The 21,197-nt window shown below is 37.4% G+C and overlaps 3 protein-coding genes and 1 long non-coding RNA gene across 10 annotated transcripts in view; 2 read left to right on the top strand and 2 right to left on the bottom strand.

Moving 5' to 3' along the window:
* Efa6 (Exchange factor for Arf 6) overlaps positions 1–8,700 on the bottom strand; it is a 73,926-nt gene extending 65,226 nt beyond the window's left edge. For both annotated transcript variants that reach the window (XM_031988965.2, XM_031988972.2), the window contains exon 1: positions 8,037–8,700. In XM_031988965.2, the coding sequence (XP_031844825.1) occupies positions 8,037–8,171 (135 nt within the window). In that variant the 5' untranslated portion in view covers positions 8,172–8,700. The remainder of the gene's footprint in view (positions 1–8,036) is intronic.
* Positions 8,701–9,436: 736 nt separating this feature from the next.
* Cisd2 (CDGSH iron sulfur domain 2) lies at positions 9,437–11,358 on the top strand. 2 transcript variants are annotated; one of them, XM_031988898.2, is made up of 4 exons: positions 9,437–9,605; positions 9,779–9,873; positions 10,124–10,240; positions 10,507–11,358. In XM_031988898.2, exons 1-4 carry the CDS (start codon positions 9,509–9,511, stop codon positions 10,594–10,596), a joined length of 399 nt encoding a protein of 132 aa, XP_031844758.1. In that variant the 5' UTR covers positions 9,437–9,508; the 3' UTR covers positions 10,597–11,358. The 2 variants fall into 2 exon arrangements, with proteins under 2 accessions (XP_031844758.1, XP_031844759.1); XM_031988899.2 differs by having other exon boundaries at positions 9,465–9,605; positions 9,668–9,873.
* Positions 11,056–17,435, bottom strand: LOC116432279 (uncharacterized). 5 transcript variants are annotated; one of them, XM_031988890.2, is made up of 8 exons: positions 17,287–17,435; positions 13,472–13,642; positions 13,139–13,294; positions 12,492–12,695; positions 12,211–12,414; positions 11,859–12,105; positions 11,696–11,768; positions 11,056–11,624 (listed from the first exon to the last, which is right to left on the bottom strand). In XM_031988890.2, exons 2-8 carry the CDS (start codon positions 13,524–13,526, stop codon positions 11,619–11,621), a joined length of 945 nt encoding a protein of 314 aa, XP_031844750.2. In that variant the 5' UTR covers positions 13,527–13,642; positions 17,287–17,435; the 3' UTR covers positions 11,056–11,618. The 5 variants fall into 5 exon arrangements, with proteins under 5 accessions (XP_031844750.2, XP_076229310.1, XP_076229309.1 ...); XM_076373195.1 differs by lacking the exon at positions 17,287–17,435 and adding an exon at positions 16,918–17,054; XM_076373194.1 differs by lacking the exon at positions 17,287–17,435 and adding an exon at positions 16,898–17,039.
* LOC116432282 (uncharacterized) lies at positions 14,784–21,192 on the top strand. The gene is made up of 3 exons (XR_004236100.2): positions 14,784–15,011; positions 15,856–20,269; positions 20,682–21,192. It is a non-coding gene; the product is annotated as an uncharacterized LOC116432282 (long non-coding RNA).
* The last annotated feature ends 5 nt before the right edge of the window (positions 21,193–21,197 follow it).

A 21,197-nucleotide genomic window follows, 5' to 3' on the forward strand; every position in this document is an offset into this window, starting at 1 on the left:
TCTAATCTACATTTGTTACGCCGTAAATTACATTCTTAGATAAAGAATTTTTTCTGTTTAGTATCTTGTTAATTTATTTAATTTCTTACCACAAAGTGGCAAACGAAATCAAGTATTACATTAACTTCAACCCTTAGCAACCATATATTTTTATTTTACACTTAAAATGTCCCTTGGAAGGTGATTTCTTAGTACGAAGGGTTAACCCATTGTATGACATTCATTTTACACACAACGAACAAAATGCATCGAGTATATTAACCCTTTTCCCTATGATTTCTTTCTCGACTCTACGACTATTTGATCATTAACAATTTACTGGAAAAAGAGAAAAATTCTCGGCATGTTCTATTCTTGTTTCCTTTCGAGTATATTAATCGATTACAGAAGAATAATATTTACTTCGTATTCAATTGAAAATCTCCATCACTAGCCTGACAAATTATTATAAGGCAAGGGATTAAACCACGTTGAATATATTTACGAGTCTGGCACGTTATAAAGGAAGGGGTTAAGATGCTACAGCATGAAACAAGTCTGACTCGTTATTACGCACGAATGGATAACTTTTATACACACTAATGCAAACAAATTAGCCCCTTGTAACTGCAACATCCGCGAAGTATAAGCATAAGTACACTTATCGAGGTTCCGCGGGCCGATCCGTCATCCGAGCGACGATGTTCCAAGCCGAGCCGGCCCGAAAAAGGAATCGCGAGTCGTTCCCGCGACAAACGCGAAATAAGAACTACCCCTACCTATCTACACGCTGCCTCGGTGGTCGTTGACCCGTTTTCACGGAGCGGACAAGAGGAAGCGCATCGACGAACCAGGGAGAACTTGGCCACGGTGGAAAAAGAAAGGAAAAGAAGAGGGAAGAGAAGCAACAACAAAACAACAAACAAAAAGAGGAAAGAAGCGGCACGGTCCACGGGGAGAGGTTAGGAAAAAACGAATGCGTGGCACGCCGGGTATCTGTGCCAGTGAAATGCAAGTTACGAGAACCCATTAAAACGCACCGGCGAGTCTCGGTGTATTGCATTCCCGCGCGTGCCGGCGTAGAATTGAGTCCGGCCCCGCAAGAAACGCCCTTGGACGCCCGCTAAAATTACATTTTCTTTAACGAGGGAAACAGCCGACAGTGTCCACCGTCGTCGTATCCGCTTATATATGTATGTACCACGTGAAATACATTTCTCGGCGCCGTTGCACCCGACTCTTCCGATTTACGACGCCATCTTCAGGGACGCTATATCATATTTTCTGATGCGGGTTGAATACCGGGGATGCTCGAACTTGTTCCGCGAGGACGGAGGAAACGAGAGAAAGAAACTTGGATGATTGGTATAGTCTTTAGCAGTTTTTCGACTGGGTCATCCGTGAAGATGAATGGCTCGATTTAATACTAGAAATATTGGCAGTCAGATTGACTTCCTTTTATTTTTCTGGGAATGTTGTAACCCTTTACCCTATGATTTCTTTTTGAACTGACAAGGGAACCTTTTTTAACCAGCACACGCTGATTTCGATGATACTTATGTGAGACATCGTTCTCAAGAAAATATTTTACACGTATTTTCTCTTATCGAGCAACATTCACTTTGAACAGGTGAAACCACCCGTGAAAGTTGAGGGTTGAAAGTATATTTTTTACATCTATGAAACTAGGGGGCGCAGAAAAGGAATTTAAATTATTCAGTTTGTGGAGAACAATTTAAACAGAAAATTTCTTTTCTACGTCGCTTGGTTTCAGAGATATTGTAAAAATTGTGCTTGCAACCCACAAGATTGAGAGATATTTTCAGCCCCTGAAAGTGGATGTTGGCTAATAAGAAAGAATACGTGTCAAATATTTTCTTGGGAACTATGACTCGTAAATTTCATCAAAATTGAAAAGATTCTCTTGTGAGATCGATGTAACTTTGTTAATAATGATTTATTGAAAATAAGAGAAAATTCCAGTCTTATTCCACGTCAGCGTGTGCTCTAAGGTATGACCACTGATAACATAGGAATAATATGTAATTTGCATTCAAACAAATTGAATAATATTTATGTTTATCAAATTCTATTTGAAATATTCATCACGAGTCTGACACGATATTGTAGGGTGAGGAGTTAACTATGTGTTAACTAAATTTTTTATTAACTTATGATTTAGTTCGTAAGAGTATCGAATCAGATTATTTAGTCATTTCACTGAGACGCTTGCATGTTCTCAATGATTGTAAAAGAAATCAGGAATAAGTCAGTTTGATCTATCTGATAACTTTAGTGTTAAGTATTATAGTTGTAAAGTATTATAATAATTATTACAGTAAAATATTATAAGTATTATAAAAAAAACATTAGAATACTGTGCTTTTGGTTATTCTTATAATATGGATCGTAGTATTTGAAAAGTTGTTAGTAGTATCGTAGTGTTTTAGTATTTATAAAAGTGTTTAACATTGAGAAATTATGGATAATTATTGAACGTCTAATGAATTTGATTAATTCATAAACTATGCAGTATTGTTGTGCAGCTTGATACACTATACGAGCCGCGTACAGTGTCCCACTTTCGATCGCGATCGATTTAGATCGAATTACACTATGGAAGTTCTACGGAAATTAATACGTCAAATGTGAACGCATGGTGTAAGGCACTATCGATGTAACAACGATCCTGTGTTGCAGAAAGTGCAGATAAATATTAAATCGTCTCAGGTTCTGGTTTATAGGTTACATTATGCAATGTATTCTCGATATGAAAGAAATTTCTATTGAACCCTTCTTATCGAATAATAATTGAGTCATCATATGCTGTTAATTAAGAATCAAAATGTATGGTCTAATTCGTACTTTAGCTGATGAAGCTGATAACGAAGTAACAGAGATTCGTTTTTATACATAAATACAACAAAAATTGGTTTATAACATTGTAAGTAACCACTCTATCGTAAGTAATCACTCTAGAACTCAAGAACATTCAAGAAACAAACACTAGTGTTACATGATCTAATTACGACATTAGAAATACCCAATTATAACAAAAATCGTTAAAATAAGGAGATATTGGAATAACGTTAACCCTTTACACTCGAAAGGCGACTGCCAGGTCGCTAGATGATTTAATACAGCGAAATTACAAACCTTGGTATTTACCATTAACCTTATATACATCAATACGCGAAATATTGAAAGAAAATAGCTTTGTTCCCTAATGCATGTGTGCTTTCTTGATAAATTCATTTTAAAGAATTTTATCTACATCTAATTAGAAAGTATTAAATATTTCAGGTGAAAAGCTTTCGAGTGGAAAGGGTTAAACGTCGAGTCTGCCTCGAGGACTGCAAAGGATAGCACAGGCGCGCGAGCGCAGGTGCACACACTTGCAGTGGGGCGTTGATTATGGAAACTAGGGAGGCGCATTCGTCTTACAGTTATCAAGAAAGCGATCGATCGATAAATTCGAGAAAATCGACGACGTGTACGCGCGTTCGGCTAATTGTCGGGCTCGCGTGCCTCCGCTGTACCGTCCGAGAAACTTCAAGTTCTTCTTTCGTTACGTTATCACGCAACCGTTGCATAACGCGGCTCTAGAGGCGAACACCGCGAGCGGTAGGGCAACGATCAACCGGATCATTTGAAAAGCAAAAAGAAAGCAATTTCATAAGCCCAGGTCGACGCGGCCGGGCTAACGAAAGCGGGCTCGAGCCTCTGGGCAGGCTACCGTTCGCGTGTTTCCGCGAGTCCGTTGAGTTACTGCGCGAACGGTCCCTTATCGAATCCATTTCTTACGTGCGCCTTAATTGATACGCGGCAATCGCGAGCAATTCGTTTCGCGGTAAAGAACAGGACTTCGTCAATTGAGGGAAAAAATGGCGAGACAAATGTGTATCGGTGAATGTCTGCATGCCGGTGGTTTCGTAAATTATGTGGTTTCATAAGTAAATGTATGCTTTTCCACTGGAATTGTTTTATTCGGGTTTTTGTTCTTTGCTTTTTCTGTAGGAATTGATTGCGCTGATTTGGGGATGAGTGTGTATTAACTCCTTGCCGTACAATGGCGAGTGAAGCTCGTGATGAAGATTTCTAGATTAATTTAATAAAAATCAATGTTGTTCATTACGGATCAAAGCGAATTATTTTACTATTATCAATGTATTCTCTTCAAATGAAATTTCCACTTGAAGCAGAATGGAAAATTTCGTTGCATTTCTTCGAAATCGTCGATAGTAAAATATTACACGAGCTTAGTAGCGAAGGTAAATAGTACGTCAAGGGGTTAACCGCATTATATACCAGTTATAAAATAGTTTGTTGAAGATTAATGATTAATGACTAAAGATTTGTTAAATCTTTCAATGGCAATAGCAGTCCTGATAGAATAAAATCATCTTGGGTAACGTAATTTAACACGTTCGCTACCAGCGTTTGTTTCAGTGGCGATCCTCTCAATTGTAATGTTTCATTCAATACAATAAAACTTCTAAACAAACTATTGAAACAAATGAAACTAAAACGAGTCATTGAATCCCTAAATGTAATTTCGTAGGTTATAACTTCAACTGACTACATCTATAGGATTAATTTCATTTTCTTTATATAAAATATAGGATTGCGGCTGTTACAAATATGTGACATTGATAGCGAACGGGTTAATCGATTTTCTCTGAGACTGTTATTCGGTGAAAATTGTTAAGCTGTTTTTTTTATGTGAGATGGTTATTCAAGAGGCTATTAATAGTTGGCTGCTAGGTAGAGTACTAAATTGAATGCTTGTGTGTCGATTTTTTGAATTGGGACGAGTGTGTGCCGGTTATGCCGAAATTGTCGGCGAGAGATACTAACGAGGAGACTAGATGTAATTTCCACCTCATTTGGGAATAAGAATGAGAATACCTAATGGGGCATATGTGTTCTACATATGCACAGGTATTTCCAGGATCAATGAGACGAATGAAAATGTGGTAATTTAGAGTATCATGTAAAACAGTTACTCTGATATATAGAACGGAACGTGATGATCAAAATTATTATTTTTCATTTTAATTCTTGTCGTGTTTATTGCAATGATTGCCAATCATTAATTATTATCACATAGCTTTACAATGAAGATACATAATAGAAAGTATTTACATGAGGAATCTTATAGGGATAAGTGAAATCTAAATTTGCCACAACAAAAAGTATCTTTCAAATTTGTTTAAAAACTATAATCCATAAGAAGAGACTAAAAACAAAATATTAAATCAAATATAGCGACAATTTAGATATAAATAATGGAATATTAAATATCCGGTAGAAAATGTGATGAATTATTTCAAAACAAAATGGCGGCCGCTAAAGCATTAATAATACAAAAAACCGCAATGCCCCTGAAATAGTGCATTACAAAAGAAGAACGGGAAAAGCAATTTTCAAAATTTGAGGGAAAATCGTATAACCTAGCAGACAACGCAAAATGTATATTACATATTCTTTGTATCAGTCGAACAATAAATCCATGGTAGTCACTGATGCGGCAGCCTCACCCTTGGCTGGTAAAACTCGTTTCGCTATCATATCAGTTAGTGGGAAAAGGAAACATATCGCTTTCAATAAAATTCAACGAATAAATATGGTAGGTACCAGAAATAGTTAAAAATAGATTTCTTTAAATGGTCGTTCGAAATCTGAAATCTTTTCCTGTTAGTTTTACGTTGACACATCAACTAAGTTGCATGTGCATTTCCGGTGCCATTACGCATTCCTTACGAATGTACGGTGAACTCATCGGTATATTCAAGTTAGAGATAAATTAAACATTATTAAAAAAACAACGGTTTTCGGTTAAAATAATAACAAAAAAATCAAGACATATTAATCACAAATTTAAAAAAACAACAATAGAAATATTCAATCCATCGTTGCTTCGTTGTATTTACAAACATAAAAAAAATAGTACCCTAACCGTGAGAAAAAGCCAAACCTTCTGCTTCAACGTACACAAAATACTTTCAATGGGTCGCTAAACTACCACACGCATGCCAATATATCGTTCGACAAGTCTATGGTAGGACAACATCGTACAACAGAGTCGCACTGTCATTAAACACGTTTGTGACGTATATTCGTACGAATGCCTGGGGCAGGTTATGATTATCGTTCGCAGGCCTGCATTAAACAAAGTAGTACGCACACGACTCATAGTAGTAGTACATGCCACAAAACCGTGTCGCCGGTGAGACTTGAAGAATTCGAAAAACAAAGGCAAAAGGGGACGATGGAGGCACAAAGTGACACATTCCAATCACGCGTAATACTCAGCCGCTCCTCTGTTACACGCATTCTTCTCGCGAATGACAGTTATGCAGAATACAAAAAGTGCGCGCATGCGCGGCCGACGGTTTTCGGCACACTCACTTTGATTACTTGTCAGTGGCACAATTCGTAAATACAGGGAGCTGCCTCGCCTAAAAATACGGCACGCCTGCATCAGGGAAGGGAGGAATATTTATTGTTACTTTTTCTTTATAAATATATAAGGAGCCTGTATAGAAATCATCTCGAAAGTATTATTGATCCGTGGAATAATGAAAGAAGATATATGTCGTGGTTGATAACCGTCGAACATGCTCCTTAACGGCTGTTTCCATCTCAGTCGCGCGTTACGAGCTTCTTCGAAACTGGTCCGCGCACATCGGTTAATCTATCTCGCATCTGCCGCACAAAATACACACGCATGTTCACAATGCCAGGTATCAGGAACCAGTTCCGACAAAGTAATCGATCTATTCCGCGCGAATACCGGGGGAACGGAATACGTTCGGTTCACGAGATTACCAGGTACCACGAAAAAATTGGCAAACGGTTAACGACGCGCTTGCGTAAACCGGTGGGAAAAGTTTCGATGACTTAAAGTTGACCCATCCGACGGAATCGTGTTAATCGCGCAACACGGGCGTTCGCCAACGCAACTGCAACGTACCGAATTACGTGTTCGATGCTCCGCTCTCCGATTTTCAATGAATTTAGGAACCGTCGAACGTAACCTACGCCTATAAACAAACGTAATTCTGAGTAACGCGCGATGGCAATGGTATACAAAGCTAAGAAAAAAAGTATCGCCTCGAATCGGAAACATCGTGCGGACGTAATCTAGCTCGCCGCACAGAGTTCGCTATTCTGACATGTAAACATGGCTGCATTCAAAATATTTCGCAGCGAAGGACGGTCGAAAAGAAAAAATACGGGATGGCCAGTATATACAGGCGAAAGGTCCGAGCCGCCCTGTACCGATTCAAATTTTCCAATTTGTATGACCGTCGAGAAGGGGGTACGTTCCCCAGGAAACAGGAAAGAGAAAAAGAGGGAAGAGAGGAAAGAAAAGGAAGGAGAAGGGGAGAGAAAGAGAAAGAGAAAGAGAGAGGGAGAGAGAGAGAGAGAAAGAGAGAGGGGGAGAGAAAGAGAGAGAAGGAGAGAGAGAAAGAGAGAGAAAGAGAGAGAAAGAGAGAGAAAGAAGAGAGAGCACACGGACAGAGGGACCGACAGGCTGGAATGTGGCCGTTAAACCGATCCCACCCAGCCAATCAGCATCCCGCCTGTACCATCGACGTTAAGACGGGTGTATATACAAGAAGCACCAACACCGCTCGCAAAGCGTGAGAATAAAAAGTAATCGGAGGTCGAGGAAGAAACAGACGGGGCGACAGAGGGTGCTCGTGATAATAACACGGGTCGATATACACCGGGCGTTATTTTCAGGCCCTTGCATTCGCAGGATTTTCAATGACCGGAACGGCGAAAGTGCACGGCATATCTCACAGGGATGCCCCTTTGTAATTCCACCTTTGACCGTCCTCGAACTTCCAGTACCTAGCCACACGCACGTCACGTATAAAGGACGGTCGAAAGCCTTGGTCGCAATGTTTGTATTAACCGGTATCGACTACCTCCGTGATTAGTCAGGGTAACCACTGTTTTAGGCGGATTCCTAAGCCAACCGATCCCGAACGGCACGCGGGTGTTCCCCTGCGATCGCCTGGCCGGACTGGTTCGAGAAGACTTACCTTGCCGCTCTTCGCTGCCGGCGAGTTTTCGACGATGTCGTAGATGACGTGCGGCAGTCCCGCGGTACCGAGGAGCGAGAACCCGAATCCGGACGAGTCGCCACGGTTCAGGATGACCACCAGCTCCTCAGCCATGTTTCAAGCACATTGATCACCTCACTGTCATTTGACGCACCTTCACGAAACCCGCACACCGTGCACAACGATTATCCGGCGGAGCCCGTGTTTTCCGTCTTTATCTCCTCCCCCTTTCCCGACACCGTGTGTGTGTCACTAGTCAACGTTCTATGTGCTTGCCTGGCCACACGCACGCACACCCACACACGGGACGAACCAGGGGTCCCCTTCGCGAACACTTTTCGCACTGCACCGCGCGATACAACTGCCTCTATCTCTGTCCTTCCCCCCTGGTTTCCCTCTTCTTTCCCTGATCACCTCTTACCGACGATGCCGCCGAACCTCTTGCTACTACCACTACCCATCAACGACGGCCTGTACCAGCAACATCAGACACGATACGTGGAAACGCCACTCCTGCGCTTTTCGCGATACCGCCTCGAAAACGCGCGCACTTCGTACCTGTGCCTGCGCGAACCGCGGCGGCGTCGCGGCAACCGACGTCGTATCCTTGCGGACGACGCAGACACCTCCACCCTGCCCGGCATATACCTCGCGACTGGATGGCGCCACCTACAAGGCATCGCGGCGACTGTGGCGACGCCTCCGATGCTTGCCCCTAGAGGGCTGCTAAATGCAGCGGATTCTGACGAGGATGATTCGGATGATATTTTTTGTGTGATGCGTCGGTATATTTCGACATTGACATTTTTATAATCTTCAAAGGATGATAGTTGAGTAAACGTTATCGAGAACTTTAAACTAGCGAACAAGCATGAAATTTATTTATTCAGCATTCTTCGTCTCAAACGTCAGTGTTAACCGCTGCATGTATTCTATTAGTACCCGGCCTTTCACCTGTGCCACTACGGTAGTCAAATTCTGCCGGCAACAGTGCAGTTGGAAATAAGCGATTTAAAAATGCACGTGCGAATGCGGAATACGCTTCGTTGCGATTTGTTTTGGTTGTTATATTCCATGGAATGATTCTAATGCGCTTAGCGTTGAATGAATTTTTTTTTTTCGTTATTTGAATAATATACACGCTTGTGTTAAGAAAATGTCTTATGAGAATGCTAAGTTATAGGATTACGGAACTAATGCAAATTATTAATTAAAAATTTTCTTTAAAGTATTAAATACAGCTTTGGTATTCGTCTTCGTTAATATTTTTTATTTTAGATGGTAATTTTGTGATAACGTAGATAAAAAAATTACATTTGTAAGCCCTGCTTTATGACATCAAAAAGTAAACTTTCGTGATTTGAAGATAATGATATAAGCACATATTATTTACCCATTGGTTGCGTTCATATTTGACACGTAATTTGACTCAGATAGTAGTCATAGCAAACATGGAGCCAATTGCACATCTCGTCAAAGTATCTATTCCGAATTATTTGGCTGGATTACCGATTCCAGATTCTATAGGAGGATGGTTTCGATTAGGAGGTAAGAAATTAAATATCTTAGTTTTTAGGTATTTAATTATTCAGTGAGATTACTCCGATTAGCACTGAGAAATAACTGTTTAAACATGTTACCATAAATCGGGACATTTCTACTTTGCTTGGGAGAATGGTACAAATAATGTAAAATGACGAGGATTCTGTATGTCCATTTAGTACGAGACTGGATCTCCTTAATTCCACCTTCTGCGATGCTTGCGGGCATCGGTTACATGTCCTACAAAGCATTTTGTCCGTTAGCAAAAGGCCCGGTAAGTAACCTACCTGTTACCAAAATATCAAGGACATGAGAGAGCGTATTACGATATATTATAGTTTTTTATTTGTTGCTTATGTAACATCTTAAGACATTGATAATAGTTCATTGTGAAATTTCACATTTTTTCATCTGTATTGAGTATCTTTATATACCGTGTGTAAATAATACGAAATATATATTCCATTATTGAATAATCAGCAGTTTTATTCAAATGCATGTATTTAAAAATTATAATTTTCTAGCCTTGTGGCCGTGTTAATCATACTATAAAGAAGGATGTGAGTAAAGTAGTAGACTCTGTTGATATAGAAGATATAACTGAAAAAGCTGTTTTCTGTCGCTGTTGGAGGTCTAAAAATGTAAGTTCTGTAATTTTTCTTCATTTAGCCTAATTATAAGAACTTAAGATTTTAAAGGGATTTTATTACTGACCTACATTAACCATATCTAAGAATAAGCATATGTCATATGTGTTATATAATCATATTTTCTTTTATCATCAATCGGTTATCAATTTCTTATATTAATAACTAATATTTTTGCATTTGTTAATGTTTATTATTCGAAAAAGTAAAATCACATCAAAGCACTCTTCTGATATTAATTAAATTTTTTCTACTTTTAGTGGCCGTACTGTGATGGTTCTCATGGACCACATAATCAAGAACAGAATGATAATGTAGGTCCCCTTGTCGTTACCAAAAAGAATGCTTAATTGGAACCAATGAAAATACAAATTTCATTGTATCTTGCAATGAAATATTTGCCATTTGCAATGTCATGAATATTTCTTCTTGTACACAAATATTTCTCCAACCAATACTGTAGACACCTCATAGAGGACAAAGTTATATATGTTACATACGCATATTAACAGAAGAAAAGAAACTAAAAGGAAACCAATATAAATTACCATATGGAAAGTATGTATGGATTTGTTACTTGTAACTATTTTTTAGAATGTGGTTTAAACAAATTTATAAATAAATATATTGTTGCGCAAATCCTTTGGGTTAATAATTATATAAGTTGTAGCATATAAGGTATGAAACTCATATGTATTATTTTTTATATGCGTATTTTTTATGATCAAATAGTACAATTAAAACGTCTACTTACGTTATTTGGTTCATCATAGTTGAATTGCATAAACACTAAAATAAATACACGTTCATTAAAAAAATAATCCACTTGTTTATTTCGCTAACAATATTTACATTTTATCACATACGGTATAATATAAAATGAAAAGCAAAAATTGATAATGCTAGCTTACAAAAATTTAATATGTATTAAATAACAGTTGAAATACTACAAAACAACGGGTTATATCGTTCACAATAATTATTGAGAGAATGATACATTTCGTTCTAGCACCCATACAGTTTCGAAAACATACAGACATATTATCCAACAAAAGGATATTATTCAACGATCCGTATGTTATGATCATTACGAAAAAAAAAAATATAAATAACAGTAACATTATCGTAATTGTCTGCTAAAGGAGGAATGAATAACTAACTTGTGGAAAAAATCGGGTTGTATACATATAAAACAATTATTTTACAAGAAATGTATAACATTATCCAAATATATTTGGTTTGTTGACTGTCAGTCGCAATGCATGTCCTTAGTATCACAGATTAAAAAATCTTTAGTAGGTGTATGGTACCAGCCTCAGCTGTGAGTCATTGAATTGTATCTCTTCTGCAAGTTTCTGAATTTTCTTCCAAATTACAGCTACGACAATAAAGAAACATCGTTATATTTTTGTATGATAATGGTTTAGTTATTACTCACACAACATTTACCTCAAAGTGACGCAAATCATTGGTGTCAAATTCCAGTTCATTAACAAGTAGCTCTCGATGACCGTACCTGTACCTAGAGTATATTCATGTTACAGATAACACGCTTGGTTCATTTATTAATAAGATGCTGCAAATTTGTCAAGTATTCGAGCGTAGGACTTACTCAATGTATCGCCTCCAAACAATCATGCCAATGTACACTATCGCGATTGCGACACCAAAACTGATCGCAATGACTAACGCTATAACTCCTGATGGCATACTTTTGTTTCTATCTGCCGATTTCACTTCTGTAACAGTACCATCGGACTCTACACTTGTTATTTTATTTACCATCGGCGGTTCTACTGGATTACTTGTTGTAGTGTCATTCGCAGTAGTAGGCTTTACAGTAGGTTTTAAGCTTCCCTCTGGAAAATCATCATCATAATGTATTCGATGAATAAAACCGATCTTACTCGATTATAATTATTTACCGGACAGTCGGTCAAAACTAAAGCATGTGATTTCTGTACCTGTGCTACTCGTGTTTTTAACATTACTCGCTTCGGTCGACACAATATCATAGGTCACTGACTGCGTGGTTTCCGTTGAATTTAACGGATAAACATCGACGCTTTCATTTTTCTTCTGAACGTTTATTTTAATCTCATCCGTTGAAGCTTTCGTCTTATTCACCTCCGTCTTCTTAGTCACGTCTGTCGTAACTGGTGTGGGCACTTTATTAAAGGCCGAAGAAAAATTAGTTTCCTACTAATAATCATTTAATTTATTTAAATATGAAATGACGCTGTACCTGGCGTACTTCCCGCTAAATTATCGTCTGTATCTTCTTCGCTGTCATGTGGTAAGACATAACAGCCTTGCATGTCATCTTGTTCCTTCGTGGAATTACATTTATGCTTCTCATTTTCATTGGCTTTCTCTATATGCTGCGGTACCGTCTCATTCGCTTTAGTCACGTTCTGGGACGGTTCCGATATTTTACTATTTAAATTTCCTAAATTTGAAATAACAGTATAATAAGGATAAAACATTCGGTGTATACTTATAATAATTGAAATGTACACAGTGTTCAATAATCGATAATACTTACAATTTGAATGAAATCACATAATATTTATAATAACTACATAGAAAAGTAAGGCATAATAATAACAGCTACATAAAAAGTAATGCATAAACATGGAATAACATTTTCCAAAATTTTCAACAAAATTAAAACTGAATATTGTCAAATACTGTACACATTTCCACAAATCAATGTCCGGATTCAATTCCTTTGGACATAAAGAACTGTGTGAAAACATTTGATTCAACGTTCCCATCTGGATTTTTTCCTTGCAAGCGGCGCAATTGATTCTCCACAATTTAAATTGCCAGCTAATTGTAAGCTAACACCGACACAAAACATCAATCGTTAAAAAATTCCATTGTGCTCACCCGTTTTATTTTCGGCCGCTTGAACCAGAGGTGCGACGGTTGTTGTATTACTGTCGGTTGTGATATTAACTGCACCATTGTTCACGTTCGTCGTAGTGTCTACTGCACTCTTATCGTGTCCGTCCTCATGCGACGTGTCCACGGGGACACTGGCCACTAACGCAACACACAAATTCGTAAAACAATCGAATTTAATGTACGAAACTTAAAAAGAGGACTTTGAGTGTAAATATTTATGCCGATTATATTTATTCCCCGATGCACGGTAAATATCGCTTGAATATGCATTTCGCATTATCTCGAGCGATAAGCACGTCTGTCCTTTCTCCTTACCGAACATCGAAATTATCAGAACAAAGATCACCGGCAGCTGAAGCATCTTCTTCATGCCCTCGTTCCGTCCCTTTATAGAATTAAACCCTTCGCAAGTTCAGCACTACCGTGCGAGCTTCTCTTGTCCCGTGTTTTATCGCCGTGCGGTTTAATCGCGTAGCGAAATCAAACCTGAAATCAAGATGATAATTATCAATTTCAACGTGATCGTATCTTTTTATCTGTTATCTTAGATAAACCTCGTACATAACGAATACATTTTTTAAATTTAATTTTGCTGCCTTATAGAGCTAGCAACAATTTCGACGAGATAACGAGAAAAGGAACGCAACGGAAATCGAATATTTTCTTCGATATTGAATCAAGTGTATGAACGTGAAACATATTAAATTCATGGAAAAATCTCTTTTATTGTTACTGCTTTTTTAAACATTATTTCTACCAAAAGTGCCAAAAGACACCTTCTGAAATTTTAACTTAAAATTATTTTCTAATCCTAGTCGTATATTCTGAATTGATTTTTTGACTTTCCCAATAACGATTATAAAATTAACTATATAAAACGCCGAAAATTTAATTATAGAAAAATCATTGAACTGAGAAAATAATTTTAATTGAAAATTTCGAAAGGTGTCTTTTGACACCTCCGGTAGAAATAGTGTTAATTTGTATATTACTGGCGTTATAGCATTTGTAAAACATATGAAACAAATATAAAGGATTAACTAGAGTCGAATGTTCATCCTAAAATGCGCATCTAGCAATGGCGTCAATCGATAGGATCGAGACGTAATTTCTGTCGTATTACATAAAGTTAGACTAACGAAGAAGAAAATACTGCTGTCTACGAGAAACTGCAATTTTCGTGAAACGAAGAGCTTCTTTCCTGTTATTCAACAAGATTTGGGAATTAGATATCCTTCTATTGTACTACCCCTATTCGTTCCTCTATCATGCCGCCAATTTGTTCTTGACTACGTTCTTATCAGAATCTCGACTTTATCTCCAATGACTCCCCGCTTTTCTTCCATTAGTCCCTCCTGTTTACTTCCAGTAACTCAGCTACTTTATGTCTATAAGTTCTCCCCTCTGCCATTAAATACCGCGGCATTTCAATGGTCTATATACGAGTACAACATTAAATGCAAATATAGACTAGTTCGTGTAAAGGATCCGAGTTATGAACAAGCACTATTACAAAGTATACGTAGTTATGCAGGTACATAATGTGACGTTCGACGAAGCGGAGTAGGGGAAGTAGCGAAGACGAATGAGGATAACATTCTCGGCATTTATGTATTACGTATTTATTGATAAACACGGTGATTTTACTGTTGCGCAATTGCTTCGGGAATAATACTATTGCTTCTTTCTTAAATATAATAACATCTAAAAACAAGAGATCAAAGTAAAACTTAAAGTTGCATGTAATTCGAAAGAGGAAAATGAAAGGTGCAAAGTGGAAACTGTTCATGTGAATAGATTAAAATTGATTGCACCAGGACCTCGACATTTACGGACAAATCATGTTTTGTTGTTGGTAAGTCTAACTATTTGAAAACTGATATTTTCTAAGATGTATTTGGATATTCAGAGGATGATTTATAGAATGTGTAATTAACGCAGATTTCGGTTCTTATAAACAATATTACACAGATAACATATTGGCTTTCGTCGTGATATTTATCGATATTGATAAATGAATCAACTTTTATAAGGCGAGAATGAAAATTAGATAGGATCGTGGTCTGTACATAGTGCGAGATTGATAAGTAGTCTCCAGGGCCACTCATACATGTTCTAAAATTTTCAACAAGTAACGTTATAGACTCGTACATTCCCGGCGTGTATTAGCTTCATGAATTATTTGATCAAATGCTGAAACCGTACGTCTACGCGCACAACAATTACAGAAAGAATTTCTTATTCCACGTTTCGAGTTGAATATTTACATAACATACATTTCAACTTTTTGAATTCTACCGTAAAGTCGTGTGCCATTTTCTGCGAGCAAAAGAATTTACAAACATTCATTTTACATACGAAGAAGTTACTCTATTCAAAGTAAAATCCGAAGAACGCTTTATTACAATATCGATACGCAACAATAGAATCTGAATGCCGCTGGCGCATGAAACCCGTTGCATCAGCTATTCCTTTGAATTTTATACAGTGCCACCCTAACAATGTAGAACTTCTGTGAGAACACATCTGAAAATCATTTCACACGGACACTCACCAATTATTCTCTTTACATAAACAAAGAATTCTATATGTACCGGTTTATATCAGTAATAAGTCCTCATATACATAAGTCACGCTAACAAACTTCGGTTAGTCACGGAAGAGACATAAATTAAGATCAGTCACCGGTAATCCAACAGGGCAGTAGCTACGCATATACGTCAACAGAGATCATTCGTAACTTTGGAAACGATCTTGGGAAATTCTAGAGAAATGAACACGTGCCAGATTTCTACGGACAAGGTTACATACATACAACCTCTTTCCTCAGCGGCTCACCAACATTTTTACGGCACTACGTGTGGCACGTGCTAATGAGTAACGTCGCACGGGAAACGCCAGGCTACTCACTGGATGAGTCCTCCATAAAAATTCAGTTAATTGTGAGAAACGATTGACTACATAGATACTATCACGCAATCGTAACCCGGCAAAAAGAATATCCGCATGCCGTGAGATTACGTGTGCAAAAGTTTCCGACAACTGGCACCGCCGCGTAAGAAAAACAAAAGTGTTTATAATCAATCTATGAATATTTTATTAAGGTAAAAACCGTACCGACCATTGCTAAATATGTATACACTCACGGGCACTCGAAAGCGTTATCTTATACGTAAAAGTAAGCAAAGCATTACCATATTCTGTTCAGGATACATTATTATAGTTCCAGGATACTGTTGATAATTACGATATCGAACTATCATGTTAGCCGTTATCGCAGGTATTAAGTGGCCAAGCCGATAGACGGAGGAATGGTAAACTTATTTTCGACGAGGTCGCGTTTCGATGAAATGCATACGTATACGCGAATATACGGGCCGCGTGGTTTCCAATAATACGAATCACGAGGGAAAAGTTAACGCAAGCCGAGGAGGGTTCCACCTATTTCCTGGTGGACAGTACGCGGGCTTACAGTGTGCATACCTTCGTCAAACGTGAAAGTAAAATGTTCCGCTTTTTCCCTATTCGAAATTGTTTGCCAAGGAATCGGTATGCCGTTTAAACGGAAGGGACCGCGGAACAGTGGCAGGTGATAAAAGCTAAACGCGTAGGATGATGCACGCGATCAGCGAAGGTCCGACCACGATTACACCGATATTCCGAGCAGTTACAGCATCCCACGATCAATTGCATTACAATTACCCATGATATTCCTTCCAATAGGAGAGAAAATATTCGTACACTGTGTTTGTTCCACTTGCCGTTCACTTTTCACCTCGCGTGTGTGTTTTACGTGCTACTTCGGGAAACGGCTGCGAATCGTCGGTATACATTTCCTCTTCGCGCGCGATATTTAGGAAATAAACACCGCGTGATCGTCGGTATGCCTCGGGCACCAATAATTGCACAATCGTTAGCGAGATGTTAGCCCCGGCGAACGAGGCCTCGCATTTGAATAAACCTTGCCGATTTTCGATACGTTCACCAATTTTGATCAGACGATCGATTCAAGTTTTCACCACTGGAAATCACACTACCGTTACGATAATGCTAATTTAATTATGATCTCCATTGACAATGATTGAACAACGGTTATATTCTTGTTTATAATTAGACAGGTAGACTTTTACCGGTTAGATGGACGGTAAACGAATGTTCCCGTTATTTGATCACTTTTCATCGATCGATCCACACGTCAGTGTATTATTCCATGCTGATGGAATAAATATGTGCACACGTTGACAATTTCGAACGGTATATGGACGGACCGAAACACACCGTGCCGTATTGTTTCTTCCTTCGAGAGCAACAGCATACTGTGCGTTCTACTCGCTTGGAGTGGCACGTTACATACCAGTGACAGGCAACGAAGAGAGGGCTAGAGCAACGCGTCGCATGTGCAAACGCGTCACAAGTCCCGGAGAAGACGTACAGTTGACAAGAAATTAAGTACTATTTGGATAAGTGTACCTGTGTATATTAAATGATAAGAAATTTAATAATTACACAAAGAGTGTTGAGGTTACATATTAACGCTAGATTGACGGAAATTTACTATACAGTTTGTTCTATCATTTTTAGAAAGATCGATACTCGTTCATTTAGATCTTGGAAATTAGAAATTTAAAAGTAGATAATTAGGACACATATTTATGTAACTACATCAATCAAAGTCGACCCAAACATTTACCAAATAATGTTTATAAAATTCAATATCAGTCAAATTGGCTCGTTCCGTAAATCTAATGTTAAGAATATTAACACTTTGCCACGGCGTTCACCGATGATCGGAGCTTTAAAATTATAAGAAAATAATTATGACTTGGAAGATAATTGATTTCGAATACAAATTTTCCGTAACGTAAATAACTAGAAGATAGGGGAATATAAGAATTTTCATATCAAAGAATTAATAATTCTTGCTTTGCATCTTTGCTATAGAAAGGATAAGTGATACATAAAACGCTGATGTTTTTTGTGGTAGTCAATGTGTTAAACTTCGACGCTAGAAGGAATTTCAAGTTTATCTCTACTGAACGTTAGATGATACTTTCAAGACGATTGGAACAAAGTTAAAGTAAATATAATAGTTTAACACGTTTAGTGCGATGTCACTTGTGTGGATAAGGCGTAATTCAGTTTTAACCGAAAAGTTCATGTTTATAAGAGGATATTAAATAAAAGTAATCTGTTTAAACTTCTTAATACCTTAATAAGCTTATTCAATATGATTAGAAAAATTAAGCCTACTCAACTCTATGAAAATATCTTCTCAAAATGAAAATGTTCAATTCAATCATTTTCGTATTTAAATTATCTATTTTATTCGAATAATAATTCGCTCAGGTATTTCAAAAGCGGTTATGTATATTATAAGTTACATTATCACATGTTATTAAATGTCGCTGGGTAAACGCAATTTAGCTACCGTATACTGCTGAGTATAAGCAACTTTTATCTGCTACCACATAAACCTGTTTTATATTTCATGATCCGTTGACAGGCCGACTGCAGTGTAAAACTCAACCCTACGTTGCTTAATATTAAATCGTGCGATTAATGCTTACGAAGCCATTACTCCATACTGTATCTTTCAACAGATTTCATTTATTAAATTACAATTACCATCAATCAATTTTTACAATATAAAGAAAAAGCTTCTAATAGAAGTTCAAATACTTTGCTGAGTAACACGTTGTACTACAAAGTTTGTTAGCGCTCGTCCTACTTCGAGACTACCCCGGTATGATACATAGTAGCGATACAATTATATCTCGCGCATCAAATTTCTTTCACCAACCAAAATTAGCACTACCATAAGTAATCTGTTATCTATACTACTAAACAATTTACAGGTTAATGAAAATCTCAGCTCCATTGAAATAAATAATTCCTTTATTTTGTAAATACATTTTGCATTTGTTAAATTATCATTATTGAGATTATGTAATGACTATTACATAATCACTGAATATTGAATGGACATACGGTCATTAAGATAATTGCGTTGACTCTTACCGATACTAGAGTGTAACCCCCGTTTACGTTCTTGGAATAGACCCACGTATGCTGAAATTCTCACTGCACAGGTTCTGCCTGATCAATATCAGACGGCAAAAACTGGTATCAACAAGATTAATGGCAACGTAATAGAATCATACGCGTACGTCATTGACGTTTTACCCTATGCAACTTTCTACATCGCCGGGTACACTTGAAAAAAAAGGGCAGAAGGCCAGTGCGTACCCGTTTGGGTATGTTTTGCCGGCGGTTAACCATGCAGTACCTAATTAATCCATCATTGGTTCGATGATCTTCCAAGATCAAGTTACAAGGTTTACACGTGGAACAGGAACAGATTGGAGTGACATTACTTCCAGAATATTTTCGCGAAATTACCATTAAAGATACGGAAATGCAACGTATGCTGAAGGTTATTACAACACTAATGGCGCAGTTAATTACTTATTCAATCGAGCTTTTTATTTGGTAAGGTGTTCAGTATATAGAAAAATTCTGTAAAAGGTTTATGACATATTATATGATGAAGGTAGACAACATTAACACATTCCGTGCCATGGAAATTTCGGTTATATTTTGCTTATGAACTGTATTCATTTTTTAAATAAAATATTAACTTATATTCAAGTTTCTGGACATTTTTATATATTTTGATATTGTTCTTTTATGTTATCGCTGCTTTATAACGCATACCACCATCCGTGACCATGTGTCCCTTAAAAATATTTTCTTTCAGAAATTGGCGTGTACCATATATGGTACACATGACACTGAACGTGTTAATCATAAAAAATTGTATAGCGAACGTAAATCGTGATTAAGTAGCACCAATTGAAACGATGTATGCAACAATGTAAATACTGTTCTTAATATTCAGTAGGTCAATTATCAACGCATAATTTTCCATGCGATGTACTGCCGGAAGAAAATACGTATCAAGTTAGAGTGAATACACGCGTCGGTGATGCTAGGAATCAATAGATAAATTCAATTTTCCAATTATGTCAAGCTTGTTTCGATAGGGGTGTACGATATTTTGCAATGCAGAATTAAATGAAATCAACGTTGCTTTACATTTGTGTAAAGTTCCACGTAAGTAGTAATAGGGTAATAAAAGACAATTAAAATGGTCGTGTATTCAATATGTAATTGCTAAAGCAGTTGATCTGCGATATCTTTCTTTTTCCATGCTTCGGCAATAAGTTCGGCAAAATTGCATAAAATTCAAACCATCGGGAAAAATATTTTTGATTTAGTCCGCATTTAAAAATTGAACTATATTTTAGTATGTGTAATGTCGCTTTGTTTTTCAGCAGTTCGGAAAATTGCCCGCGCGTTTACGTTTAGCTTAATAAATTTTAAAAAAACAATTTCAGTGTTATATAAAATATAATTTGAAAATGTCGTTAATATTGTGATTTAAATATTGTTTTTGTTTTTTAAAGTATTATGTATAATTGGTAATTAAAGTTAAATATTACTGGTATTTGTTTTTATTGTTAAGGTTAAGGATAAGCGTCCCTAATGCAGAAATTACATTTGAAGAATTATAATTGGTAATTGATAATATTGAGGGACAAGTTTATTTGCAGCTGCAATTGAAGAAGTGCGTTGACACTTGAATAAGTAAAGACAATGGAGAAGGAACGGGACGTGGAAATGAAGTTAGCAAGGGTAAAGTATGCACAAGGAGAATGCTTACGCGTACCGTGATTTACGCTCGCTATATAAGCACTGAAACGAAAAACACGTAGGTAAGCTGCCATGTAAAAATAGATTGACCCTGCCGTCGATAAAACCCTGCAAAGCGCGAAACCCTTCAACGCAGGTAATTCGATATACGTAAGGAAATGTGAATGGCGGGAAGCATTCTCACGGAGTACTCGCATCTACCTACAATGGATTCCCTTTAGAATTCCATATCCTGAGTCTGAATAATTTTTTCTTATGAGTGATTCTTTTTTTATTCCGCCCTAGTCAGAGAATAATCTTATTCAGTAGGGCCCACCGACGGAATTAC

This window comes from Nomia melanderi, chromosome 13, assembly GCF_051020985.1.
Source record: "Nomia melanderi isolate GNS246 chromosome 13, iyNomMela1, whole genome shotgun sequence".
Taxonomy (NCBI): Eukaryota; Metazoa; Arthropoda; class Insecta; order Hymenoptera; family Halictidae; genus Nomia; species Nomia melanderi.